The sequence below is a fragment of the Musca autumnalis genome, unplaced genomic scaffold (genome assembly GCF_047663935.1).
Source record: "Musca autumnalis isolate F117 unplaced genomic scaffold, ASM4766393v1 scaffold_5, whole genome shotgun sequence".
Classification (NCBI taxonomy): Eukaryota; Metazoa; Arthropoda; class Insecta; order Diptera; family Muscidae; genus Musca; species Musca autumnalis.
Genome location: NW_027412088.1, coordinates 199,857,745 through 199,885,662, shown reverse-complemented (window position 1 = coordinate 199,885,662; position 27,918 = coordinate 199,857,745). Strand labels below are relative to the sequence as shown.

At 39.9% G+C, this 27,918-nt stretch overlaps 6 protein-coding genes across 6 annotated transcripts; 4 read left to right on the top strand and 2 right to left on the bottom strand.

The window, feature by feature from the left end:
* Window positions 1-4,170: 4,170 nt before the first annotated feature.
* LOC141404991 (trypsin-like) lies at window positions 4,171-5,056 on the bottom strand. Its single transcript, XM_073988884.1, has one exon. It carries the CDS (start codon window positions 5,014-5,016, stop codon window positions 4,252-4,254), a length of 765 nt encoding a protein of 254 aa, XP_073844985.1. The 5' UTR covers window positions 5,017-5,056; the 3' UTR covers window positions 4,171-4,251.
* A 2,161-nt stretch (window positions 5,057-7,217) lies between these two features.
* On the top strand, window positions 7,218-8,084 carry LOC141404838 (trypsin-like). Its single transcript, XM_073988580.1, has one exon. The coding sequence runs from the start codon at window positions 7,247-7,249 to the stop codon at window positions 8,009-8,011; it is 765 nt and encodes a 254-aa protein (XP_073844681.1). The 5' UTR covers window positions 7,218-7,246; the 3' UTR covers window positions 8,012-8,084.
* Window positions 8,085-15,361: 7,277 nt separating this feature from the next.
* LOC141386912 (trypsin zeta-like) lies at window positions 15,362-16,204 on the top strand. Its single transcript, XM_073955814.1, has one exon. It carries the CDS (start codon window positions 15,362-15,364, stop codon window positions 16,202-16,204), a length of 843 nt encoding a protein of 280 aa, XP_073811915.1.
* A 1,935-nt stretch (window positions 16,205-18,139) lies between these two features.
* On the top strand, window positions 18,140-18,979 carry LOC141405972 (trypsin zeta-like). Its single transcript, XM_073990941.1, has one exon. The coding sequence runs from the start codon at window positions 18,149-18,151 to the stop codon at window positions 18,977-18,979; it is 831 nt and encodes a 276-aa protein (XP_073847042.1). The 5' UTR covers window positions 18,140-18,148.
* Window positions 18,980-19,682: 703 nt separating this feature from the next.
* Window positions 19,683-20,588, top strand: LOC141405204 (trypsin zeta-like). Its single transcript, XM_073989293.1, has one exon. The coding sequence runs from the start codon at window positions 19,699-19,701 to the stop codon at window positions 20,551-20,553; it is 855 nt and encodes a 284-aa protein (XP_073845394.1). The 5' UTR covers window positions 19,683-19,698; the 3' UTR covers window positions 20,554-20,588.
* A 3,213-nt stretch (window positions 20,589-23,801) lies between these two features.
* Window positions 23,802-24,689, bottom strand: LOC141404962 (trypsin zeta-like). Its single transcript, XM_073988825.1, has one exon. It carries the CDS (start codon window positions 24,669-24,671, stop codon window positions 23,832-23,834), a length of 840 nt encoding a protein of 279 aa, XP_073844926.1. The 5' UTR covers window positions 24,672-24,689; the 3' UTR covers window positions 23,802-23,831.
* Between the last annotated feature and the right edge of the window lie 3,229 nt (window positions 24,690-27,918).

The window sequence follows — 27,918 nt, the reverse complement described above, 5'->3', positions numbered from 1 at the left end:
TTTCTCAAAGAAAGGGTGCTTCTATAGACCCTTTCTTAAAGAAAGGGTGCTTCTATAGACCCTTTCTCAAAGAAAGGGTGCTTCTTGAGACCCATTCTGAAAGAAAGGGAGCTTCTATGGATCCTTTCTCAAGGAAAGGGTGCTTCTATAAACCCTTTCTCAAGGAAAGGGTGCTTCTATAAACCCTTTCTCAAGGAAAGGGTGCTTCTATAAACCCTTTCTCAAGGAAAGGGTGCTTCTATAAATCCTTTCTCAAGGAAAGGGTGCATCTATAAACCCTTTCCCAAGGAAAGGGTGCTTCTTTAAACCCTTTCTCAAGGAAAGGGTGCTTCTTTAAACCCTTTCTCAAGGAAAGGGTGCTTCTTTAAACCCTTTCTCAAAGAAAGGGAGCTTCTATGGACCCTTTCTCAAAGAAAGGGTGCTTCTCTAGACCATTTCTTAAAGAAGGGGTGCTTCTATAGACCCATTCTGAAGGAAAGGGTGCTTCTTTAGACCCATTCTGAAAGAAAGGGTGCTTCTTTAGACCCATTCCGAAAGAAAGGGAGCTTCTATGGACCCTTTTTCAAAGAAAGGGGACTTCTATGGACCCTTTCTCAAAGAAAGGGGACTTCTATGGACCCTTTCTCAAAGAAAGGGGACTTCTATGGACCCTTTCTCAAAGAAAGGGGACTTCTATGGACCCTTTCTCAAAGAAAGGGGACTTCTATGGACCCTTTCTCAAGGAAAAAGTGTGTCTATAAACCCTTTCTAAAAGAAAGGGTGCTTCTATAAACCCTTTCTCAAAGAAAGGGTGCTTCTATAAACCCTTACTCAAAGAACGGGGACTTCTATGGACCCTTTCTCAAAGAAAGGGGACTTCTATGGACCCTTTCTCAAGGAAAGAGTGTGTCTATAAACCCTTTCTAAAAGAAAGGTTGCTTCTATAGGCCCTTTCCCAAGGAAAGGCTGCTTCTATAGACCCTTTCCCAAGGAAAGGTTGCTTCTATAGACCCTTTCTCAAAAATAGGTTGCTTCTATAGACCTTTTCTCAAAGAAAGGGTGCTTCTATAGACCCTTTCTTAAAGAAAGGGTGCTTCTATAGACCTTTTCTCAAAGAAAGGGTGCTTCTATAGACCCTTTCTCAAAGAAACGGTGCTTCTATAGACCCTTTCTCAAAGAAACGGTGCTTCTATAGACCCTTTCTCAAAGAAAGGGTGCTTCTATAGACCCTTTCTCAAAGAAACGGTGCTTCTATAGACCCTTTCTCAAAGAAAGGGTGCTTCTATAGACCCTTTCTCAAGGAAAGGGTGCTTCTATAGACCCTTTCTCAAAGAAAGGGTGCTTCTATAGACCCTTTCTCAAAGAAAGGGTGCTTCTATAGACCCTTTCTCAAAAAAATGGTGCTTCTATAGACCCTTTCTCAAAGAAAGGGTGCTTCCATAGACCCTTTCTCAAAGAAAGGGTGCTTCCATAGACCCTTTCTCAAAGAAAGGGTGCTTCCATAGACCCTTTCTCAAAGAAAGGGTACTTCTATAGACCCTTTCTCAAAGAAAGGGTGCTTCTATAGACCTTTCTCAAAAAAAGGGTGCTTCTATAGACCCTTTCTCAAAGAAAGGGTGTTTCTATAGACCCTTTCTCAAAGAAAGGGTGTTTCTATAGACCTTTTCCCAAAGAAAGGGTGCTTCTATAGACCCTTTCTCAAAGAAAGGGTGCTTCTATAGACCCTTTCTCAAAGAAAGGGTGCTTCCATAGACCCTTTCTCAAAGAAAGGGTGCTTCTATAGACCCTTTCTCAAAGAAAGGGTGCTTCTATAGACCCTTTCTCAAAGAAAGGGTGTTTCTATAGACCCTTCCTCAAAGAAAGGGTGTTTCTATAGACCCTTCCTCAAAGAAAGGGCGTTTCTATAGACCTTTTACCAAAGAAAGGGTGCTTCTATAGACCTTTTCCCAAAGAAAGGGTGCTTCTATAGACCCTTTCTCAAAGAAAGGGTGCTTCTATAGACCCTTTCTCAAAGAAAGGGTGCTTCCATAGACCCTTTCTCAAAGAAAGGGTGCTTCTATAGACCTTTCTCAAAAAAAGGTGCTTCTATAGACCCTTTCTCAAAGAAAGGGTGTTTCTATAGACCCTTTCTCAAAGAAAGGGTGTTTCTATAGACCTTTTCCCAAAGAAAGGGTGCTTCTATAGACCCTTTCTCAAAGAAAGGGTGCTTCTATAGACCCTTTCTCAAAGAAAGTGTGCTTCTATAGATCCTTTCTCAAAGAAAGGGTGTTTCTATAGACCTTTTCCCAAAGAAAGGGTGCTTCTATAGACCCTTTCTCAAAGAAAGGGTGTTTCTATAGACCCTTTCTCAAAGAAAGGATGCTTCTATAGACCCTTTCTCAAAGAAAGTGTGCTTCTATAGACCCTTTCTCAAAGAAAGGGTGCTTCTATAGACCGTTTCTCAAAGAAAGGGTGCTTCTATAGACCCATTCTGAAAGAAACGGTCCTTCTATAATCCCTTTCTGAAAGAAACGGTCCTTCTATAATCCCTTTCTGAAAGAAAGGGTGCTTCTATAAACCCTTTCTGAAAGAAAGGGTGCTTCTATAAACCCTTTCTGAAAGAAAGGGTGCTTCTATAATTCCTTTCTGAAAGAAAGTGTGCTTCTATAAACCCTTTCTCAAAGATAGGGTGCTTCTATAGACCCTTTCTCAAAGATAGGGTGCTTCTATAGACCCTTTCTCAAAGAAAGGGTGCTTCTATAGACCCTTTCTCAAAGAAAGGGTGCTTCTATAGACCCTTTCTCAAAGATAGGGTGCTTCTATAGACCCTTTCTCAAAGAAAGGGTGCTTCTATAGACCCTTTCTCAAAGATAGGGTGCTTCTATAGACCCTTTCTCAAAGATAGGGTGCTTCTATAGAATCTTTCTCAAAGAAAGGGTGCTTCTTTAGACCCTTTCTCAAAGAAAGGGTGCTTCTATAGACCCTTTCTCAAAGATAGGGTGCTTCTATAGACCCTTTCTCAAAGATAGGGTGCTTCTATAGACCCATTCTGAAAGAAACGGTCCTTCTATAATCCCTTTCTGAAAGAAAGGGTGCTTCTATAGACCCTTTCTCAAAGAAAGGGTGCTTCTATAGACCCTTTCTCAAAGATAGGGTGCTTCTATAGACCCTTTCTCAAAGAAAGGGTGCTTCTATAGACCCTTTCTCAAAGATAGGGTGCTTCTATAGACCCTTTCTCAAAGAAAGGGTGCTTCTTTAGACCCTTTCTCAAAGAAAGGGTGCTTCTATAGACCCTTTCTCAAAGAAAGTGTGCTTCTATAGACCCTTTCTCAAAGAAAGGGTGCTTCTATAGACCCTTTCTCAAAGAAAGGGTGCTTCTATAGACCCTTTCTCAAAGAAAGGGTGCTTCTATAGACCCTTTCTCAAAGAAAGGGTGCTTCTATAGACCCTTTCTCAAAGAAAGGGTGCTTCTATAGACCCTTTCTCAAAGATAGGGTGCTTCTATAAACCCTTTCTCAAAGAAAGGGTGCTTCTATAGACCAATTCTGAAAGAATGGTTGCTTCTATAGACCAATTCTGAAAGAATGGTTGCTTCTATAGACCAATTCTGAAAGAAAGGGTGCTTCTATAGACCAATTCTGAAAGAATGGTTGCTTCTATAGACCAATTCTGAAAGAATGGTTGCTTCTATAGACCAATTCTGAAAGAAAGGGTGCTTCTATAGACCAATTCTGAAAGAAAGGGTGTTTTTATAGACTCATTCTGAAAGAAAGGGTGCTTCTATAGACTCATTCTGAAAGAAAGGGTGCTTCTATAGACTCATTCTGAAAGAAAGGGTACTTCTTACAGAATGGGTGCATCTATAGACCCTTTCTGAATGGTGCAATATTGTCAAAGTATACCCTCCTAAATATGTTCCGTTTTCCCATAAGGCAACTATGTAGGCACATTAGAACGTTTAGGTTTTATTTATTCCTCCTTCTTAGTGGAATACTTAGAGCATCTATGGGCACCCTCACATGTGCTCTTATTGTGTTAAACAACAAATGACTCAGTTGAAAGAAGGCACGCAATGTTGCTTACAGTGTACATGTACGTACGTGTTTGTCTGTTTGTCTTCGCTATGCTCATGAGCATTTTACATTTTACGTCTAGCCTAGTGTAAACATACTCTAACCCTAAAAACCAAATCAAAATAATATGTATAGCATATTTTTAGGAGTTTCCAATAAAAATACCTTTTTATTTCATTTCGTTTAATTTTTTCTCAGCTAAAAATAAATGCTGCGGTGTTTACAATGTCTTAGCGGTCTTTTCAACCCAGCCACGTAGCGATGGTACATCAGCATAGACACCGGGATAACCTTCTTTGCCACAACCAATACCCCAAGAAACAACACCAACCAATTTACCACCAGAAACCAAGGGGCCACCAGAATCTCCCTGACAAGCATCCTTCTTCACGGCATAGGCACAGACCATGGTCGGTTGGATAAGAGAACCGTATTTAAATTCTTCCGAAGCACAAGCCTTTTCATCAACAATATCCACTTCAACTTCTTGCAAAGTGGTGGGTAAACTGGAACAAGTCAAGAAACATTTGGTACCCCAACCAGTAACAACAGCAGGAGTTCCTGTGGCCGGTGTCTTTTCAGCCAATTGGACATAACGAACATGTGCGGATTCACGTACCGGAGTAGCCAATTTGACAACGGCAATATCATTAACCATGGTCTTGGGATTGTAGCCTTCATGGAATTTGAAGGATTTCACAGCAACCAAATCACCACCTTTGTTGTAGTTGGTGGAACCAAGACGTACCTTGAATTCAGCGGCGCTATAGCTTTGCATACAATGGGCAGCGGTAACAACAACATCTTCACTGACAATGGAACCACCACAGAAATGACTGCCACTGTTGGTTTGCAGCGAAACCTGATAGGGATGTTGCTCGATGGTTGTGTCAACACCATTGACAATACGTCCTTCGTAATCATCCGGAACAATGCCGGCAAGGGTACAGGCCACCAAGGCGAAAATAGTAACTGAGCGTATCATGTTTGGTCGTAAAAGAAAGGAAAACTATTGATGATTCTGCCGGCCAGGGGTATTCTATTTATACAAAACTGTGTAATGACAAATATTTTGTTATCAGCCGTGTGTTCTTTTAAGGGGAGATTATTGACCGTCTGCAGTGCTTTTACAAGTCATAAGTCCCTTGATTATAACAATATTAGAAATATTTTTTTTAATATCTTAAGTGGATATGAATGGAATGTTTGAAATGCTCAGTATTTGACTTTTAAATCAAGAAGAGCATTCATAAAAATTACAAACCATGGAGATTTTTATTTTGTAAATTGAAGAACCTAAAATGTATTGCAGGTCTTTAAAAGCCATGGAAAGTTTTTAAGGTTAACTATTTGACTAAAGGCTGCTTCTATACAAACTTCCCAAAGGAGGAATGCTTCTATACTACCTTTCTGAAAGAAACGGGATTATATACAACCTTTCCAAAAGGTAGGGTGCTTCTATAGTCCCTTTCCCAAAGAAAGGTTCTTTTTTAGACCATTTCCAAAAGAAAGGGTGCTTTTGTAGACCCTTTCCGAAAGAAAGGATGCTTCTATAAACACTTTCCAAAAGAAAGGGTGCTTCTATAGAGCCTTTCCAAAACAATGGGTGCTTCTATAGACCCTGTCCAAAAGGAAGGGTGCTTCTATAGACCCTGTCCACAAGGAAGGGTGCTTCAATAGACCCTATCCAAAAGAGATGGTGCTTCTATGGACCCTTTCCAAAAGAAAGGGTGCTTCTATAGACATTTTCCAAAATAAAGGGTGCTTCTGTAGAGCCTTTTCAAAAGAAAGGGTGCTTCTGTAGACCCTTTCCAAAAGAAATGGTGCTTCTGTAGGCCCTTTCCAAAAGAAAGGTTGCTTCTATAGCCACCTTTCTATAACCACCTTTCTGAAAAAAGGGTCCTTATATAGACACCTTTCTGAAAGAAAGGGCCCTTTTATAGCCACCTCTCTGAAAAAGGGTCCTTCTATAGCCACCTCTCTGCGAGAATGGGTTCTTCTAAACAACCATTCTGAATGAAAGGGTGCTTCTGTAGACCCTTTCTTAAAGAAAGGGTGCTTCTGAAAACCATTTCTCAAAGAAACTGTGCTGCTATATACCCTTTCTGAAAGAAAGCGTGCTGCTATATACCCTTTCTGAATGAAAGGCTGCACTTTCTAAAAGAAAGGATTCTTCCAGAGAAAGGATACTTTTTGAAGGAACGATTGCTTCTATAGACCATTTCTGAAAGAAAGAGTGCTGCGATAGCCCCCTTTCTAAAAGAAAGGGTGCTGCTATAGCCCCCTTTCCGAAAGAAAGGGTGCTTCTGTATCTTCTTTCTGAAGAAAGGGTGCTTCTATCGACCCTTTCTAAAAGAAAGGGTGTTGCTATAGCCCTCTTTCTGAAAGAAAGGGCGCTTCTATTGTCCCCTTTCTGAAAGAAAGGGCGCTTCTATTGTCCCCTTTCTGAAAGACCTGAAAGAGTGCTTCTGAAGACCCTTCTGGAAAGAAAGAATACACCCTGAAAGAAAGGGTGCTTCCGAATAAACTTTCTCAAGGACAGTGGGTTCTTAAGACCCTTTCTCAATGTAAGGGTACCTCTGAAGACCCTTTCTCAAAGTACGGTAGCTTCTAAAGACCCTCTCTCAAAGAAAGTCATGAAAGTTCTTTAGAAGCACCCTGACTTTGAGAAAGTTTCTTCAGAAGCAATCTTTCCTTCCGAAATGTTGTATAGAAGCACCCTTTCCTTCAGAAAGTGTCTATGCCGTTTCAATTTAGGGCAGAGAGTGAGAAAACTCACGGGGACGTTATATTCATGACCGATCTGGGCATTAACAGAACCTTTTGGAATTTTCGAAAATTCAGAAAATCCCAGGAACCCTTTAGACACTTTAAAAACATCCCATAACTTTTAAAGACCTGCAATACCTTTTAGGTTCTTCAACTTACAAATAAAAATCTCCATGGTTTGTTATTTTTATGAATGCTCTTCGAGATCTAATAGCCAAACACTGAGCATTTAAAACATTCCATTCATATCCACTTAAGATATTAAAAAAAATATTTCTAATATTGTTATAATCAAGGGACTTATGACTAGTAATAGCACGGTCACTAAGCTCCCGTTACAAAAACACGGCTGATAACAAAACATTTGTCATTACACAGTTTTTTATAAATATAATACTCCTCGGTGGCAATGTCATCAATAGTTTTCTTTTCTATTACGACCAAACATGATACGCTCAGTTACTATTTTCGCCTTGGTGGCCTGTGCCCTAGCCGGTATTGTTCCGGATGATTACGAAGGACGTATTGTCAATGGTGTTGACACAACCATCGAACAACATCCCTATCAGGTTTCGCTGCAAACCAACAGTGGCAGTCATTTCTGTGGTGGTTCCATTGTCAGTGAAGATGTTGTTGTTACCGCTGCCCATTGTATGCAAAGCTATAGCGCTCACGAATTCAAGGTTCGTCTTGGTTCCACCAACTACAACAAAGGTGGTGATTTGGTTGCTGTGAAATCCTTTAAATTCCATGAAGGCTACAATCCCAAGACCATGGTTAATGATATTGCTGTCGTTAAATTGGCTACTCCGGTACGTGAATCCGCACATGTTCGTTATGTCCAATTGGCTGAAAAGACACCGGCCACAGGAACTCCTGCTGTTGTTACTGGTTGGGGTACCAAATGTTTCTTGACTTGTTCCAGTCTACCCACCACTTTGCAAGAAGTTGAGGTGGATATTGTTGATGAAAAGGCTTGTGCTTCGGAGGAATTTAAATACGGTTCTATGATCCAACCGACAATGGTCTGTGCTTATGCTGTTGAAAAGGATGCTTGTCAAGGTGATTCTGGTGGCCCATTGGTTTCTGGTGGTAAATTGGTAGGTGTTGTCTCCTGGGGCATTGGTTGCGGCAAAGCAGGCTATCCCGGTGTCTACGCTGATGTACCATCGCTACGTAGCTGGGTTGAAAAGACCGCTAAGGCTTTGTAAAGAAGGATGCAATCTTTTTCTTAGGAAACTGAAAGCTAATAGAATGGAAGAAAAATAAAGCAAATGAAAATTATTAATGTGTCTTTTTATGCCAACTTTAAGAAAGGGCCTACAGAAGAATCGTTTTATTCAGAAAGGGGACTATAGAAGCACCCTTTCTTTGAAAAAGGGTCCATAGAAGCACCGCTTCTTTCAGAAAGGTGGCTATAGAAGCGCCCTTTCTTTCAGAAAGGTGGCTATAGAAGTGCTCTTTCTTTCAGAAAGGTGGCTATAGAAGCGCCCTTTCTTTCAGAAAGGTGGCTATAGAAGCGCCCTTTCTTTCAGAAAGGTGGCTATAGAAGCGCCCTTTCTTTCAGAAAGGTGGCTATAGAAGCGCCCTTTCTTTCAGAAAGGTGGCTATAGAAGCGCCCTTTCTTTCAGAAAGGTGGCTATAGAAGCGCCCTTTCTTTCAGAAAGGTGGCTATAGAAGCGCCCTTTCTTTCAGAAAGGTGGCTATAGAAGCGCCCTTTCTTTCAGAAAGGTGGCTATAGAAGCGCCCTTTCTTTCAGAAAGGTGGCTATAGAAGGGCCCTTTCTTTGAAGAAAGGGGGCTATAGCAACACCCTTTCATCTAGAAAGTGTCGATAGAAGCACCCTTTCTTTCAGAAAGAAGATATAGAAGCACCCTTTCTTTCAGAAAGAAGATATAGAAGCACCCTTTCTTTCAGAAAGAAGATATAGAAGCACCCTTTCTTTCAGAAAGAAGATATAGAAGCACCCTTTCTTTCAGAAAGAAGATATAGAAGCACCCTTTCTTTCAGAAAGAAGATATAGAAGCACCCTTTCTTTCAGAAAGAAGATATAGAAGCACCCTTTCTTTCAGAAAGAAGATATAGAAGCACCCTTTCTTTCAGAAAGAAGATATAGAAGCACCCTTTCTTTCAGAAAGAAGATATAGAAGCACCCTTTCTTTCAGAAAGAAGATATAGAAGCACCCTTTCTTTCAGAAAGAAGATATAGAAGCACCCTTTCTTTCAGAAAGAAGATATAGAAGCACCCTTTCTTTCAGAAAGAAGATATAGAAGCACCCTTTCTTTCAGAAAGAAGATATAGAAGCACCCTTTCTTTCAGAAAGAAGATATAGAAGCACCCTTTCTTTCAGAAAGAAGATATAGAAGCACCCTTTCTTTCAGAAAGAAGATATAGAAGCACCCTTTCTTTCAGAAAGAAGATATAGAAGCACCCTTTCTTTCAGAAAGAAGATATAGAAGCACCCTTTCTTTCAGAAAGAAGATATAGAAGCACCCTTTCTTTCAGAAAGAAGATATAGAAGCACCCTTTCTTTCAGAAAGAAGATATAGAAGCACCCTTTCTTTCAGAAAGAAGATATAGAAGCACCCTTTCTTTCAGAAAGAAGATATAGAAGCACCCTTTCTTTCAGAAAGAAGATATAGAAGCACCCTTTCTTTCAGAAAGAAGATATAGAAGCACCCTTTCTTTCAGAAAGAAGATATAGAAGCACCCTTTCTTTCAGAAAGAAGATATAGAAGCACCCTTTCTTTCAGAAAGAAGATATAGAAGCACCCTTTCTTTCAGAAAGAAGATATAGAAGCACCCTTTCTTTCAGAAAGAAGATATAGAAGCACCCTTTCTTTCAGAAAGAAGATATAGAAGCACCCTTTCTTTCAGAAAGAAGATATAGAAGCACCCTTTCTTTCAGAAAGAAGATATAGAAGCACCCTTTCTTTCAGAAAGAAGATATAGAAGCACCCTTTCTTTCAGAAAGAAGATATAGAAGCACCCTTTCTTTCAGAAAGAAGATATAGAAGCACCCTTTCTTTCAGAAAGAAGATATAGAAGCACCCTTTCTTTCAGAAAGAAGATATAGAAGCACCCTTTCTTTCAGAAAGAAGATATAGAAGCACCCTTTCTTTCAGAAAGAAGATATAGAAGCACCCTTTCTTTCAGAAAGAAGATATAGAAGCACCCTTTCTTTCAGAAAGAAGATATAGAAGCACCCTTTCTTTCAGAAAGAAGATATAGAAGCACCCTTTCTTTCAGAAAGAAGATATAGAAGCACCCTTTCTTTCAGAAAGAAGATATAGAAGCACCCTTTCTTTCAGAAAGAAGATATAGAAGCACCCTTTCTTTCAGAAAGAAGATATAGAAGCACCCTTTCTTTCAGAAAGAAGATATAGAAGCACCCTTTCTTTCAGAAAGAAGATATAGAAGCACCCTTTCTTTCAGAAAGAAGATATAGAAGCACCCTTTCTTTCAGAAAGAAGATATAGAAGCACCCTTTCTTTCAGAAAGAAGATATAGAAGCACCCTTTCTTTCAGAAAGAAGATATAGAAGCACCCTTTCTTTCAGAAAGAAGATATAGAAGCACCCTTTCTTTCAGAAAGAAGATATAGAAGCACCCTTTCTTTCAGAAAGAAGATATAGAAGCACCCTTTCTTTCAGAAAGAAGATATAGAAGCACCCTTTCTTTCAGAAAGAAGATATAGAAGCACCCTTTCTTTCAGAAAGAAGATATAGAAGCACCCTTTCTTTCAGAAAGAAGATATAGAAGCACCCTTTCTTTCAGAAAGAAGATATAGAAGCACCCTTTCTTTCAGAAAGAAGATATAGAAGCACCCTTTCTTTCAGAAAGAAGATATAGAAGCACCCTTTCTTTCAGAAAGAAGATATAGAAGCACCCTTTCTTTCAGAAAGAAGATATAGAAGCACCCTTTCTTTCAGAAAGAAGATATAGAAGCACCCTTTCTTTCAGAAAGAAGATATAGAAGCACCCTTTCTTTCAGAAAGAAGATATAGAAGCACCCTTTCTTTCAGAAAGAAGATATAGAAGCACCCTTTCTTTCAGAAAGAAGATATAGAAGCACCCTTTCTTTCAGAAAGAAGATATAGAAGCACCCTTTCTTTCAGAAAGAAGATATAGAAGCACCCTTTCTTTCAGAAAGAAGATATAGAAGCACCCTTTCTTTCAGAAAGAAGATATAGAAGCACCCTTTCTTTCAGAAAGAAGATATAGAAGCACCCTTTCTTTCAGAAAGAAGATATAGAAGCACCCTTTCTTTCAGAAAGAAGATATAGAAGCACCCTTTCTTTCAGAAAGAAGATATAGAAGCACCCTTTCTTTCAGAAAGAAGATATAGAAGCACCCTTTCTTTCAGAAAGAAGATATAGAAGCACCCTTTCTTTCAGAAAGAAGATATAGAAGCACCCTTTCTTTCAGAAAGAAGATATAGAAGCACCCTTTCTTTCAGAAAGAAGATATAGAAGCACCCTTTCTTTCAGAAAGAAGATATAGAAGCACCCTTTCTTTCAGAAAGAAGATATAGAAGCACCCTTTCTTTCAGAAAGAAGATATAGAAGCACCCTTTCTTTCAGAAAGAAGATATAGAAGCACCCTTTCTTTCAGAAAGAAGATATAGAAGCACCCTTTCTTTCAGAAAGAAGATATAGAAGCACCCTTTCTTTCAGAAAGAAGATATAGAAGCACCCTTTCTTTCAGAAAGAAGATATAGAAGCACCCTTTCTTTCAGAAAGAAGATATAGAAGCACCCTTTCTTTCAGAAAGAAGATATAGAAGCACCCTTTCTTTCAGAAAGAAGATATAGAAGCACCCTTTCTTTCAGAAAGAAGATATAGAAGCACCCTTTCTTTCAGAAAGAAGATATAGAAGCACCCTTTCTTTCAGAAAGAAGATATAGAAGCACCCTTTCTTTCAGAAAGAAGATATAGAAGCACCCTTTCTTTCAGAAAGAAGATATAGAAGCACCCTTTCTTTCAGAAAGAAGATATAGAAGCACCCTTTCTTTCAGAAAGAAGATATAGAAGCACCCTTTCTTTCAGAAAGAAGATATAGAAGCACCCTTTCTTTCAGAAAGAAGATATAGAAGCACCCTTTCTTTCAGAAAGAAGATATAGAAGCACCCTTTCTTTCAGAAAGAAGATATAGAAGCACCCTTTCTTTCAGAAAGAAGATATAGAAGCACCCTTTCTTTCAGAAAGAAGATATAGAAGCACCCTTTCTTTCAGAAAGAAGATATAGAAGCACCCTTTCTTTCAGAAAGAAGATATAGAAGCACCCTTTCTTTCAGAAAGAAGATATAGAAGCACCCTTTCTTTCAGAAAGAAGATATAGAAGCACCCTTTCTTTCAGAAAGAAGATATAGAAGCACCCTTTCTTTCAGAAAGAAGATATAGAAGCACCCTTTCTTTCAGAAAGAAGATATAGAAGCACCCTTTCTTTCAGAAAGAAGATATAGAAGCACCCTTTCTTTCAGAAAGAAGATATAGAAGCACCCTTTCTTTCAGAAAGAAGATATAGAAGCACCCTTTCTTTCAGAAAGAAGATATAGAAGCACCCTTTCTTTCAGAAAGAAGATATAGAAGCACCCTTTCTTTCAGAAAGAAGATATAGAAGCACCCTTTCTTTCAGAAAGAAGATATAGAAGCACCCTTTCTTTCAGAAAGAAGATATAGAAGCACCCTTTCTTTCAGAAAGAAGATATAGAAGCACCCTTTCTTTCAGAAAGAAGATATAGAAGCACCCTTTCTTTCAGAAAGAAGATATAGAAGCACCCTTTCTTTCAGAAAGAAGATATAGAAGCACCCTTTCTTTCAGAAAGAAGATATAGAAGCACCCTTTCTTTCAGAAAGAAGATATAGAAGCACCCTTTCTTTCAGAAAGAAGATATAGAAGCACCCTTTCTTTCAGAAAGAAGATATAGAAGCACCCTTTCTTTCAGAAAGAAGATATAGAAGCACCCTTTCTTTCAGAAAGAAGATATAGAAGCACCCTTTCTTTCAGAAAGAAGATATAGAAGCACCCTTTCTTTCAGAAAGAAGATATAGAAGCACCCTTTCTTTCAGAAAGAAGATATAGAAGCACCCTTTCTTTCAGAAAGAAGATATAGAAACACCCTTTCTTTCAGAAAGAAGATATAGAAGCACCCTTTCTTTCAGAAAGAAGATATAGAAGCACCCTTTCTTTCAGAAAGAAGATATAGAAGCACCCTTTCTTTCAGAAAGAAGATATAGAAGCACCCTTTCTTTCAGAAAGAAGATATAGAAGCACCCTTTCTTTCAGAAAGAAGATATAGAAGCACCCTTTCTTTCAGAAAGAAGATATAGAAGCACCCTTTCTTTCAGAAAGAAGATATAGAAGCGCCCTTTCTTTCAGAAAGAAGATATAGAAGCACCCTTTCTTTCAGAAAGAAGATATAGAAGCACCCTTTCTTTCAGAAAGAAGATATAGAAGCACCCTTTCTTTCAGAAAGAAGATATAGAAGCACCCTTTCTTTCAGAAAGAAGATATAGAAGCACCCTTTCTTTCAGAAAGAAGATATAGAAGCACCCTTTCTTTCAGAAAGAAGATATAGAAGCACCCTTTCTTTCAGAAAGAAGATATAGAAGCACCCTTTCTTTCAGAAAGAAGATATAGAAGCACCCTTTCTTTCAGAAAGAAGATATAGAAGCACCCTTTCTTTCAGAAAGAAGATATAGAAGCACCCTTTCTTTCAGAAAGAAGATATAGAAGCACCCTTTCTTTCAGAAAGAAGATATAGAAGCACCCTTTCTTTCAGAAAGAAGATATAGAAGCACCCTTTCTTTCAGAAAGAAGATATAGAAGCACCCTTTCTTTCAGAAAGAAGATATAGAAGCACCCTTTCTTTCAGAAAGAAGATATAGAAGCACCCTTTCTTTCAGAAAGAAGATATAGAAGCACCCTTTCTTTCAGAAAGAAGATATAGAAGCACCCTTTCTTTCAGAAAGAAGATATAGAAGCACCCTTTCTTTCAGAAAGAAGATATAGAAGCACCCTTTCTTTCAGAAAGAAGATATAGAAGCACCCTTTCTTTCAGAAAGAAGATATAGAAGCACCCTTTCTTTCAGAAAGAAGATATAGAAGCACCCTTTCTTTCAGAAAGAAGATATAGAAGCACCCTTTCTTTCAGAAAGAAGATATAGAAGCACCCTTTCTTTCAGAAAGAAGATATAGAAGCACCCTTTCTTTCAGAAAGAAGATATAGAAGCACCCTTTCTTTCAGAAAGAAGATATAGAAGCACCCTTTCTTTCAGAAAGAAGATATAGAAGCACCCTTTCTTTCAGAAAGAAGATATAGAAGCACCCTTTCTTTCAGAAAGAAGATATAGAAGCACCCTTTCTTTAAGAAAGGGGTCTATAGAAGCACCCTTTATTGAAGAAAGGGGGCTATAGAAGCACCCTTAATTGAAGAAAGGGGGCTATAGAAGCATAGAAGGGGGCTATCGTAGCACCCTTTCTTTTAGAAATGGTCTATAGAAGCAACCTTTCCTTCAAAAAGCACCTTATAGAAGCACCCTTTCATTCAAAAAGTCTCTGGAAGCATCCTTTCTTTCAGAAAGGGCAGCCTTTTTTTCAGAAATGTTCTATAGAAGCACCTCTTCTTTTAGAAAGGTTCAATAGAGGCACCTTTTCTTTCAGAAAGGGCCTACAGAAGCATCGTTTTTTTCAGAAAGGGGGCTATAGAAACACACTTTCTTTGAGAAAGGGGGCTATCGCAGCACCCTTTCTTTCAGAAATGGTCTATAGAATCAATCTTTCCTTCAGAAAGGGTCTATTGAAGCACCCTTTCATTCAAAAAGTGTCTCTGGAAGCATCTTTTCTTTCAGAGAGGGTTTTTAGACGCATCGTTTCTTTCAGAGAGGGGTTTTAGAAGCATCCTTTCTTTCAGAGAGGGGTTTTAGAAGCATCCTTTCTTTCAGAAACGTTCTATAGAAGCACCTCTTCTTTCAGAAAGGTCCAATAGAAGCATCTTTTCTTTCAGAGAGGGTATATATAAGCACCCTTTCTTTCAGAAAAAGGGTACCCTTTCTTTCCGAAAGAGTCTATAGCAGCACCCTTTCTTTCAGAAAGGGTCTATAGCAGCACCCTTTCTTTGAGAAAGGATCTATGGCAGCACCCTTTCTTTCAGAAAGGATCTATAGCAGCACCCTTTCTTTCAGAAAGTATCTATAGCAACACACTTTCTTTCAAAAAAGTATATAGCAGCATTCTTCTTTCAGAAAGGCTCTATAGCAGCACCCTTTCTTACAGTGTTTCAAAAGTACTTTCTTCCATTCCCTCAATTTAGTGTATCCTACCTCTAATCTCGCCTGAAACATAAATAAAAATATTTAAACGTCTCCAAATCTCTATTTCGATTTTCCCAAAACATCAAATCGGACCTTATCAGTGTTAGATTTGAAAACAAAATTTACTACTGGCGATATGATTATCTTTAGGAATTCATATAAATTCACAAAAAAAAATCATATAAAATTACTGCCAGCGGATTTTGAGAGATTTAGTTCATTTTTCACCTTCACTCGTATCGGAACATGACGAATATACGCGCTCCAATCATTCTTTCGGTGGCAATTGTCATTTTTGCCACCCTGACAACTGGTAAACCTGTTCAGGAGAACGCCGATATTGAACCCATCTTCAGACTTGATGGTCGCATTGTTGGCGGCTATGCTGTGGATATTACCAAACATCCTCATCAGGTATCGATGAGACGTAAAACTTGCGAGGAGTGTGCCTTCTCCCATACCTGTGGTGGCAGCATTTTGAATGCAAATTGCATTGTAACGGCTGCCCACTGTGTCAATGGTCGTTTTGCTGAAAATTTCACTATTGTTGCCGGTACCAGTACCCGTAATGGTGTCGATGGTGTTGTATCGCGTGTCGAAAAGATTATCATGCATGAAAACTATAACGGTTCCGTTTATGACAATGATGTGGCGTTGATGATTTTGGCCACTCCCTTACCCTTGGATGGTATTACAATGGCTCCCATTGAATTGGCTACTGAAATTCCGACGCATGGTTCTAAATCGACGGTGACAGGTTGGGGTACCACAACATCGGGTGGTGTGGCCTCCAATCAGCTGTTGGCAGTAGATGTACCAATTGTTGCAAATGATCGTTGTGATGCTTCATATTCAGTTGGCTATGGTCCTGGACGTATCATGGATTCAATGCTGTGTGCTGGTGTTGAGAGCGAGGGTGGTAAGGATGCCTGCCAGGGTGATTCTGGTGGCCCCTTGTTGGTAAATGGCAAATTGACTGGCATTGTTTCGTGGGGTCGTAGCTGTGCCTTGGGTGATTATCCTGGAGTTTATTCCAATGTTCCCTATTTGAGACAATGGATTTTGGATAATGCTGCTCCATATCTTTAATTTTGTGTGAAATAAAGTACCACTGTGGGGTGGTTTGAAGTGAATTGTGATTTTTAATTTATTTGGCAAAATAAAAACCTATAAAATTTTCCCAGACTTAATGGAGTTTTTGGGAACTCCGAGAGTTCGTGTGAACTCCTAAAGTTCAAGTGAAATCCCAGAGTTCAAGTGAACTCGCAATGCTCATGTTAACTCCTAGAGTTCATGTTGACTCCAGAACTCTTTGAGATCTTGTGAACTCCTTGAGTTCTTGAGAACTCCAAGAGTTGAGAACTCCAAGAGTTCCTGAGAACTGCCAGAGTTCTTGAGAACTCCCAGAGTTCTTGTGAACTCCAAGAGTTCCGAGAACTCCATGAGTTGAAAACTCCTTGATATCTTGTGAACTCCTTGAGTTCTTGTGAACTCCGATAGTTCTTGAGAACTCCAAGAGCTCTTGTGAACTCCTTGATTTCTTGTGAACTCCGATAGTTCTTGAGAACTCGAAGAGTTCTTGTGAACTCCCAGAGTTTTTGTGAACTCCTAGAGTTATTGTGACCTCTTGAGTTCTTGTGAACTCCTTGAGTTCTTGGGAACTCCTTGAGTGCTTGTGAAATATTTGTGTTCTTGTGAACTCCTAGAGTTCTTGTGAACTCCTTCAGTTCTTGGGAACTCCTTGAGTGCTTGTGAAATATTTGTGTTCTTGTGAACTCCTTGACTTCTTGTGAACTTTTTGAGTTCTTGTGAACTCCTGGAGTTCTTGTGAACTCTTTGAGTTCTTGTGAACTCTTTGAGTTCTTGTGAACTCTTTGAGTTCTTGTGAACTCTTTGAGTTCTTGTGAACTCCTAGAGTTCTTGTGAACTCCTTGAGTGCTTGTGAACTCTTTGTGTTCATGTTAACTCTGTGAGGTCTTGTGAACTCCTTGAGTTCTTGGGAACTCCTTGAGTGCTTGTGAACTCCTTGAGCTCTTGTGAACTCCTTGAGTTCTTGAGAACTCCAAGAGTTCTTGTGAACTCCAAGACTTCTTGTGAACTCCAAGAGTTCTTGTGATCTCTTGAGTTCTTGTGAACTCCTTGAGTTCTTGTGAACTTCTTGAGTTCTTGGGAACTCCAAGACTTCTTGTGAACTCTTTAAGTTCTTCTGAACTCCTTGAGTTCCTGTGAACTCCTTGAGTGCTTGTGAACTCTTTGTGTTCTTGTCAACTCTGTGAGGTCTTGTGAACTCCTTAAGTTCTTGTGATCATATTGAATTCTTGTGAACTCCTTGAGTTCTTGTGAACATTTTGAGTTCTTGTGAACTCCTTGAGTTCTTGTGAACTCCTTGTGAACTCTTTGTGTTCTTGTGAACTCTGTGAGGTCTTGTGAACTCCTTGATTTCTTGTAAAATCCTTGAGTTCTTGTGAACTCTTTGAGTTCTTGTGAACTCTTTGAGTTCTTGTGAACTCTTTGAGTTCTTGTAAACTCCTTGAGTTCTTGTGAACTCCTTGAGTTCTTGTGATCTTCTTGAGTTCTTGTGAACTCCTTGAGTTCTCCTGAAATCTTAAAGTTCTTGTGAACTCCTTGAGTTCTTTTGAACTTCTAGACTTCTTGTGAACTCCTTGAGTTCTTTTGAACTCCTTGAGTTCTTGTGAACTCCTTGAGTTCTTGTGTACTTCCAGATTTCTTATAAACCCCAAGAGTTCTTACGAACTAATATAGTTCTTGTGAACTCCTCGACTTCCTCTTGTAACCATTTAATGAAATTTTCTTTTCTTGTAACTCTACCTTGACCAGCCAAACATAAAACTCAATCAACCCCAATTAGTCTATCAGTAGCATTGGTGATATTGATTATGGTTTTCGCTTATCGTACATTATTTAATTAGCCCCGATATGTTTATCAGTTCGAAAATCAGCAAATTGCCATCTAATTGTTTTCTATTAGCAATAGCTAAAGTTAGTCTAGCTACGTAGCTAACGGTGGGTAGAATGGCAACGTTTAACAATTCCTGTGTTCTTCTGTTGGCTTTTGGTCTTTTTGCTACCCTGGTAGCTGGACAACCCATTAAGGAAGAGGGTGAAATCACTCCGGTTTTGAGTAAAGATGGTCGCATTGTTGGTGGCTATGCTGTGGATATTACCAAACATCCTCATCAGATATCAATGAGACATAAAAGTTGTGAGGATTGTACCTACACCCACACCTGTGGCGGCAGCATTTACCGGCCAGATGTCATAGTGACGGCTGCCCATTGTGTTAATGGTCGTGTGGCAAAGAATTTCATTATTGTTGGCGGTACCAGCACCCGTAATGGTGTTGATGGCTGTGTAGCACGGGTAGAGAAAATTGTTATGCACGAGAAGTACAATAGTTCCATAACCGATAATGATGTGGCATTGATGTTTTTGGCCACACCATTACCTTTGGATGGCATTACAATGGCTCCCATTGAATTGGCCACTGAAGTTCCTGAGCATGGTTCTAAATCGACAATCACTGGCTGGGGTACCACTTCATCGGGAGGTGTTTCTTCAAATCAGTTGTTGGCTGTTGATGTCCCCATTGTTAGCAATGAACGGTGTGATGCTGCCTATGGTCCAGGACGTATTACTGATGCTATGTTGTGTGCCGGTGTTGAGGGTGTGGGTGGCAAAGATGCTTGCCAGGGTGATTCTGGTGGTCCTTTGTTGGTAAATGGCAAAATGGCGGGCCTGGTTTCATGGGGCCGCAGCTGTGCTCTACCTGATTATCCTGGTGTTTATACCAATGTTCCTTATTTGAGGCAGTGGATATTGGATACTGTTGCTGCCAATGTTTGAAAATAAAGACAAATAAATTTTGAAAAAATATGAATGATTCTCCAAGTTCGAATCCACAGTTTATTTCGTCTAATTGTTAAGCATATTTTCAGGGTGAACATTTTAGTTGCTCTTGGCCATAATGTGTGATAATGGCTTCGCTGTTGTTTTTGTTTCTTTTATCAATGAGACTGCAGGTTGGTTGTCATAAATGCTGATAAGCTACCATGACGGACGTTATGTTTATTATTTAATGTGAACTGTTAATAACTTTAAGTGGTTATTATGAAGTTATTGCGGATCATAGATTGCCTGGCTTCGATTACACTGAAAGAAAATTCCATGACCACCCGGGGACTCCAAGAGTTCTTATAATCTGTAAGAGGCCTTGGGAACTTTCGGATTGTGTTGTGAATTCCTGCGAAGAGTTCTTCGGATCTTCTAAGGAGTCTTATGGAGATCTTGAGGACTCCAAGAGAACTTTTGAAATCGTAGAGTCCATTTGGACTCCTATAGATATTGCCTTATCACTGTGAGCGGGCAGTAGTTACAACAGACTTATCCGCATTTTAGTGGCAATAAATCCAACTGACTTCGTATGCACTGATAATGATGGGTATTATCAGTCCATTGTTTGTCTAAGGGTTATAAATGTTGCCACCATAAGATTTGCTATAAAACCCTTGACAAATGAATTGAAGAGGTTTAGTATCTCTGCTCTACTTGGACAAGGTTGGAAAATGGGAAATTTCAATATTATAAATTACCTACTTTTGATAATCACAATTGCGACTACCTACGGAGTGGCACAACCAATTGAAGTAGAACACCAAGCCAAAAGTTACTTGGACGATAATGGCCGCATTGTTGGTGGCTATCCTGTTGATATTACCAAATACCCGCATCAAGTTTCCCTGAGACACAAAGGTTTTCAAGGATTTCCCTATGGTCACACTTGCGGTGGCAGTATTTTGCGGGCAGATGTTGTTGTAACCGCCGCCCATTGTGTCTATAATCGTTTGGAGAAAAATTATCTAATTGTAGCCGGAACTAATCTTCGCAGCAGTAATAATGGTGCTATTACCCGTGTTCGCAAAATTGTGATTCATGAACAGTACAATTCTTCGATTACCAATAATGATGTTGCTCTGATGTTTTTGGACCCACCATTACCGTTGAATGGCATTACAGTGGCTCCAGTTCAATTGGCAAAAGAAAACGAAGTTCCTGTGGCTGGTTCGAAGGCTGTCATAAGCGGTTGGGGTACCACCGCCCCTGGTGGTAGTTCCTCAAATACGTTGTTGGCTGTTGAAGTCCCCATTGTAAGCAATGAACGTTGTGATGCTGCCTATGCAGTTGGCTATGGTCCGGGGCTTATTACTGACGCTATGCTGTGTGCTGGTGTTGAGGGCGTGGGTGGTAAAGATGCCTGCCAGGGAGATTCGGGTGGCCCATTATTGGTGAAGGGTAAGCTAACGGGTATTGTTTCATGGGGCCTCAGCTGTGCCTTACCGGATTATCCAGGTGTATATGCCAATGTTCCGTATTTTTATAAATGGATAACGAAAACAATTGAGGAAAATGTTGGAAAATAAATTTAGAAAATAAAGGATTTTTTGAGAATCAGCTTCGAAGTGGTATTTTCATTTAAGAAATTGGTAAATTGGAAAATAAATGGTTAAAAGTTCCAAAAAACATCCAGTAGGTCAGTGTTTTTGAAGATTTGCCATGGAAAGAGGTAAGAGGTCGTCTTTTCTCAGAATACCTGTAAGAAGACCTTCGTCCACGAAAGACCTATAGGGGGTCCCCTATCCATCGAAGACCAATAAGAGGTCTTCTGTACACAAGACCTGTAAGAAGTCTTCTATACACAGAAGAGGTCTTCTATTCACGGAAGATCTGTAAGAGGGCTTCTATTCATAGAAGACCTGTACGAGGTCCTCTGTCTATAAAAGATGTGTAGTTAAGCTGCGATTCAGCCTGGCTGAATAGAGGAAGCCATATGATAGAGGACGTCTTCAGGTCTTCTATGGATCTTACAAATCTTCTCTGGATAGAGGACCTCTTACACGTCTTCCCTGGATAGAGGGCCTCTGACTGGTGTTTTAGTAGTAGAGGACCTCTTACAGATTTCGAAGATCCCCTGTGAATAGAAAACCTCTAACTGGTCTTCTCTTGATAGATGACCTCTTACAAATTTTCTATGGAAAGATGACCTCTTATAGATCTTCTGTGGATAGAGGGCCTCATACATGTCTTCTATTTATGGAAGACTTCTAACAGGCCTTATATAAATAGATGCCATCTTACAGGTCTTCTACTGATAGTTGATCTCTTAGATCTTTTATAGACAGAGTAGAACTTCGTATGGAAAACTCTATTCAGCCTGGCTGAATAGAAGTTTTCGTATGGAATACTCTATTCAGCCTGGCTGAATAGAAGTTTTCGTATGGAAATCTGCATTCAGCATGGCTGAATAGAAGTTTTCGTATGGAAAACTCCATTCAGCACGGCTGAATAGAAGTTTTCGTATGGAAAACTCCATTCAGCATGGCTGAATAGAAGTTTTCGTATGGAAAACTCTATTCAGCCTGGCTGAATAGAAGTTTTCGCATGGAAAACTCTATTCTCTATTCAGCCTGGCTGAATAGAAGTTTTCGTATGGAAAACTCTATTCAGCCTGGCTGAATAGAAGTTTTCGCATGGAAAACTCTATTCTCTATTCAGCCTGGCTGAATAGAAGTTTTCGTATGGAAAACTCTATTCAGCCTGGCTGAATAGAAGTTTTCGTATGGAAAACTCTATTCAGCCTGGCTGAATAGAAGTTTTCGTATGGAAAACTCTATTCAGCCTGGCTGAATAGAAGTTTTCGTATGGAAAACTCTATTCAGCCCGGCTGAATAGAAGTTTTCGTATGGAAAACTCTATTCAGCCCGGCTGAATAGAAGTTTTCGTATGGAATACTCTATTCAGCCCGGCTGAATAGAAGTTTTCGTATGGAAAACTCTATTCAGCCCGGCTGAATAGAAGTTTTCGTATGGAAAACTCTATTCAGCCCGGCTGAATAGAAGTTTTCGTATGGAAAACTCTATTCAGCCCGGCTGAATAGAAGTTTTCGTATGGAAAACTCTATTCAGCCCGGCTGAATAGAAGTTTTCGTATGGAAAACTCTATTCAGCCCGGCTGAATAGAAGTTTTCGTATGGAAAACTCTATTCAGCCCGGCTGAATAGAAGTTTTCGTATGGAAAACTCTATTCAGCCCGGCTGAATAGAAGTTTTCGTATGGAAAACTCTATTCAGCCCGGCTGAATAGAAGTTTTCGTATGGAAAACTCTATTCAGCCCGGCTGAATAGAAGTTTTCGTATGGAAAACTCTATTCAGCCCGGCTGAATAGAAGTTTTCGTATGGAAAACTCTATTCAGCCCGGCTGAATAGAAGTTTTCGTATGGAAAACTCTATTCAGCCCGGCTGAATAGAAGTTTTCGTATGGAAAACTCTATTCAGCCCGGCTGAATAGAAGTTTTCGTATGGAAAACTCTATTCAGCCCGGCTGAATAGAAGTTTTCGTATGGAAAACTCTATTCAGCCCGGCTGAATAGAAGTTTTCGTATGGAAAACTCTATTCAGCCCGGCTGAATAGAAGTTTTCGTATGGAAAACTCTATTCAGCCCGGCTGAATAGAAGTTTTCGTATGGAAAACTCTATTCAGCCCGGCTGAATAGAAGTTTTCGTATGGAAAACTCTATTCAGCCCGGCTGAATAGAAGTTTTCGTATGGAAAACTCTATTCAGCCCGGCTGAATAGAAGTTTTCGTATGGAAAACTCTATTCAGCCCGGCTGAATAGAAGTTTTCGTATGGAAAACTCTATTCAGCCCGGCTGAATAGAAGTTTTCGTATGGAAAACTCTATTCAGCCCGGCTGAATAGAAGTTTTCGTATGGAAAACTCTATTCAGCCCGGCTGAATAGAAGTTTTCGTATGGAAAACTCTATTCAGCCCGGCTGAATAGAAGTTTTCGTATGGAAAACTCTATTCAGCCCGGCTGAATAGAAGTTTTCGTATGGAAAACTCTATTCAGCCCGGCTGAATAGAAGTTTTCGTATGGAAAACTCTATTCAGCCCGGCTGAATAGAAGTTTTCGTATGGAAAACTCTATTCAGCCCGGCTGAATAGAAGTTTTCGTATGGAAAACTCTATTCAGCCCGGCTGAATAGAAGTTTTCGTATGGAAAACTCTATTCAGCCCGGCTGAATAGAAGTTTTCGTATGGAAAACTCTATTCAGCCCGGCTGAATAGAAGTTTTCGTATGGAAAACTCTATTCAGCCCGGCTGAATAGAAGTTTTCGTATGGAAAACTCTATTCAGCCCGGCTGAATAGAAGTTTTCGTATGGAAAACTCTATTCAGCCGGGCAAAATAGAAGTTTTCGTATGGAAAACTCTATTCAGCCAGGCTGAATAGAAGTTTTCGTATGGAAAACTCTATTCAGCCTGGCTGAATAGAAATTTTCGTATGGAAGACTCTATTCACCCTGGCCGAATAGAAATTTTCGTATGGAAGACTCTATTCAGCCTGGCTGAATAGAAGTTTTCGTATGGAAAACTCTGAATAGAATTTTTCGTATGGAAAACTCTATTCATTCAGCCTGGCTGAATAGAAGATTTCGTATGGAAAACTCTATTCATTCAGCCTGGCTGAATAGAAGTTTTCGTATGGAAAACTCTATTAAGCCAGGCTGAATAGAAGTTTTCGTATACAAAAAGATCTCCTATGGAATCCTATACTCAGCTTTTAGCCTTTATATATGCTACAATTTCTTCAATGAAAGTTAAACTCCGCAGCTGATTCTCAAAAAATGTTTTTTTTCTTATTTTATTTTCCAACATTTTCCTCAATTGTTTTCGTTATCCATTTATAAAAATACGGAACATTGGTATATACACCTGGATAATCAGGCAAGGCACAGCTACGGCCCCACGAAACAATACCCGTTAGCTTGCCTTTAACCAATAATGGGCCACCCGAATCTCCCTGGCAGGCATCTTTACCACCTACGCCCTCAACACCAGCACACAGCATAGCATCAGTAATACGTCCCGGGCCATAGCCAACTGCATAGGCAGCATCACAACTTTCGTTACTTACAATGGGAACATCAACGGCCAATAAAGTATTTGAGGAACTACCACCAGGTGCGGTGGTACCCCAACCGCTTATAACAGCCTTTGATCCAGCCACTGGAACTTCATTTTCATTTGCCAACTGAACAGGCGCCACTGTTATGCTATTCAACGGTAATGGTGGATCCAAAAACATCAGAGCAACATCATTATTGGTAATCGAAGAATTGTACTGTTCATGAATCACAATTTTGCGAACACGTGTAACAACACCATCACTGCCCGTGCGAAGATTAGTTCCGGCTACAATTAGATAATTTTTCTCCAAACGATTATAGACACAATGGGCGGCGGTTAGAACAACATCTGCCCGCAAAATACTGCCACCGCAAATGTGACTATAGGGAAACGACTGCAGCAGTCTGTGTCTCAGGGAAACTTGATGCGGATGTTTGGTAATGTCAACAGGATAGCCACCAACAATGCGACCATTCTCGATTTGCTGTTCTCCTTCAAATGGTTGTCCCACTCCTATGGTTGCCACAATTGTGATTAAAAAAAGTAGGTAATTTATAACACTGAAATTTCCCATTTTCCTGACTTGTTCAAGTTGAGCAGAGATACTAAAAGTCTTCAATGCGAATGTCATAACTTTTATAGCAAATCTTATTATGGCAAAATTTATTACCCTTAGACAAACAATGGGCTGATAATACCCATCAGTATCTATGTAGACAAAATCAGTTGGATTTATTGCGGATTAGGTTGTTGTAACTACTGTTCGCTCACACTCAGAGAATAGTGATAAGTGATCTCTAAGAGGCCAAATGGACTCTAGGATTGCAAAAGTTCACATAAACTCACAACAAATTCTAAAACTTCCGAAGACCTATCATAAGAACTCTTAGAGTTATAGGTAAACTTCAATTCAGCCTGGCTGAATAGAGTTTGCCATAGGTAAACCTCAATTCAGCCTGGCTGAATAGAGTTTGCCATAGGTAAACCTCAATTCAGCCTGGCTGAATAGAGTTTGCCATAGGTAAACCTCAATTCAGCCTGGCTGAATAGAGTTTGCCATAGGTAAACCTCAATTCAGCCTGGCTGAATAGAGTTTGCCATAGGTAAACCTCAATTCAGCCTGGCTGAATAGAGTTTGCCATAGGTAAACCTCAATTCAGCCTGGCTGAATAGAGTTTGCCATAGGTAAACCTCAATTCAGCCTGGCTGAATAGAGTTTGCCATAGGTAAACCTCAATTCAGCCTGGCTGAATAGAGTTTGCCATAGGTAAACCTCAATTCAGCCTGGCTGAATAGAGTTTGCCATAGGTAAACCTCAATTCAGCCTGGCTGAATAGAGTTTGCCATAGGTAAACCTCAATTCAGCCTGGCTGAATAGAGTTTGCCATAGGTAAACCTCAATTCAGCCTGGCTGAATAGAGTTTGCCATAGGTAAACCTCAATTCAGCCTGGCTGAATAGAGTTTGCCATAGGTAAACCTCAATTCAGCCTGGCTGAATAGAGTTTGCCATAGGTAAACCTCAATTCAGCCTGGCTGAATAGAGTTTGCCATAGGTAAACCTCAATTCAGCCTGGCTGAATAGAGTTTGCCATAGGTAAACCTCAATTCAGCCTGGCTGAATAGAGTTTGCCATAGGTAAACCTCAATTCAGCCTGGCTGAATAGAGTTTGCCATAGGTAAACTTCTATTCAGCCTGGCTGAATAGAGTTTGCCATAGGTAAACTTCTATTCAGCCTGGCTGAATAGAGTTTGCCATAGGTAAACTTCTATTCAGCCTGGCTGAATAGAGTTTGCCATAGGTAAACTTCTATTCAGCCTGGCTGAATAGAGTTTGCCATAGGTAAACTTCTATTCAGCCTGGCTGAATAGAGTTTGCCATAGGTAAACTTCTATTCAGCCTGGCTGAATAGAGTTTGCCATAGGTAAACTTCTATTCAGCCTGGCTGAATAGAGTTTGCCATAGGTAAACTTCTATTCAGCCTGGCTGAATAGAGTTTGCCATAGGTAAACTTCTATTCAGCCTGGCTGAATAGAGTTTGCCATAGGTAAACTTCTATTCAGCCTGGCTGAATAGAGTTTGCCATAGGTAAACTTCTATTCAGCCTGGCTGAATAGAGTTTTCCATACGAAAACTTCAATTCAGCCTGGCTGAATAGAGTTTGCCATAGGCAAACCTCAATTCAGCCTGGCTGAATAGAGTTTGCCATAGGTAAACTTCAATTCAGCCTGGCTGAATAGAGTTTGCCATAGGTAAACTTCAATTCAGCCTGGCTGAATAGAGTTTGCCATAGGTAAACTTCAATTCAGCCTGGCTGAATAGAGTTTGCCATAGGTAAACTTCAATTCAGCCTGGCTGAATAGAGTTTGCCATAGGTAAACTTCAATTCAGCCTGGCTGAATAGAGTTTGCCATAGGTAAACTTCAATTCAGCCTGGCTGAATAGAGTTTGCCATAGGTAAACTTCAATTCAGCCTGGCTGAATAGAGTTTGCCATAGGTAAACTTCAATTCAGCCTGGCTGAATAGAGTTTGCCATAGGTAAACTTCAATTCAGCCTGGCTGAATAGAGTTTGCCATAGGTAAACTTCAATTCAGCCTGGCTGAATAGAGTTTGCCATAGGTAAACTTCAATTCAGCCTGGCTGAATAGAGTTTGCCATAGGTAAACTTCAATTCAGCCTGGCTGAATAGAGTTTGCCATAGGTAAACTTCAATTCAGCCTGGCTGAATAGAGTTTGCCATAGGTAAACTTCAATTCAGCCTGGCTGAATAGAGTTTGCCATAGGTAAACTTCAATTCAGCCTGGCTGAATAGAGTTTGCCATAGGTAAACTTCAATTCAGCCTGGCTGAATAGAGTTTGCCATAGGTAAACTTCAATTCAGCCTGGCTGAATAGAGTTTGCCATAGGTAAACTTCAATTCAGCCTGGCTGAATAGAGTTTGCCATAGGTAAACTTCAATTCAGCCTGGCTGAATAGAGTTTGCCATAGGAAAACTTCAATTCAGCCTGGCTGAATAGAGTTTGCCATAGGTAAACTTCAATTCAGCCTGGCTGAATAGAGTTTGCCATAGGTAAACTTCAATTCAGCCTGGCTGAATAGAGTTTGCCATAGGTAAACTTCAATTCAGCCTGGCTGAATAGAGTTTGCCATAGGTAAACTTCAATTCAGCCTGGCTGAATAGAGTTTGCCATAGGTAAACTTCAATTCAGCCTGGCTGAATAGAGTTTGCCATAGGTAAACTTCAATTCAGCCTGGCTGAATAGAGTTTGCCATAGGTAAACTTCAATTCAGCCTGGCTGAATAGAGTTTGCCATAGGTAAACTTCAATTCAGCCTGGCTGAATAGAGTTTGCCATAGGTAAACTTCAATTCAGCCTGGCTGAATAGAGTTTGCCATAGGTAAACTTCAATTCAGCCTGGCTGAATAGAGTTTGCCATAGGTAAACTTCAATTCAGCCTGGCTGAATAGAGTTTGCCATAGGTAAACTTCAATTCAGCCTGGCTGAATAGAGTTTGCCATAGGTAAACTTCAATTCAGCCTGGCTGAATAGAGTTTGCCATAGGTAAACTTCAATTCAGCCTGGCTGAATAGAGTTTGCCATAGGTAAACTTCAATTCAGCCTGGCTGAATAGAGTTTGCCATAGGTAAACTTCAATTCAGCCTGGCTGAATAGAGTTTGCCATAGGTAAACTTCAATTCAGCCTGGCTGAATAGAGTTTGCCATAGGTAAACTTCAATTCAGACTGGCTGAATAGAGTTTTCCACACGAAAACTTCTATTCAGCCTGGCTGAATAGAGTTTTCCACACGAAAACTTCTAT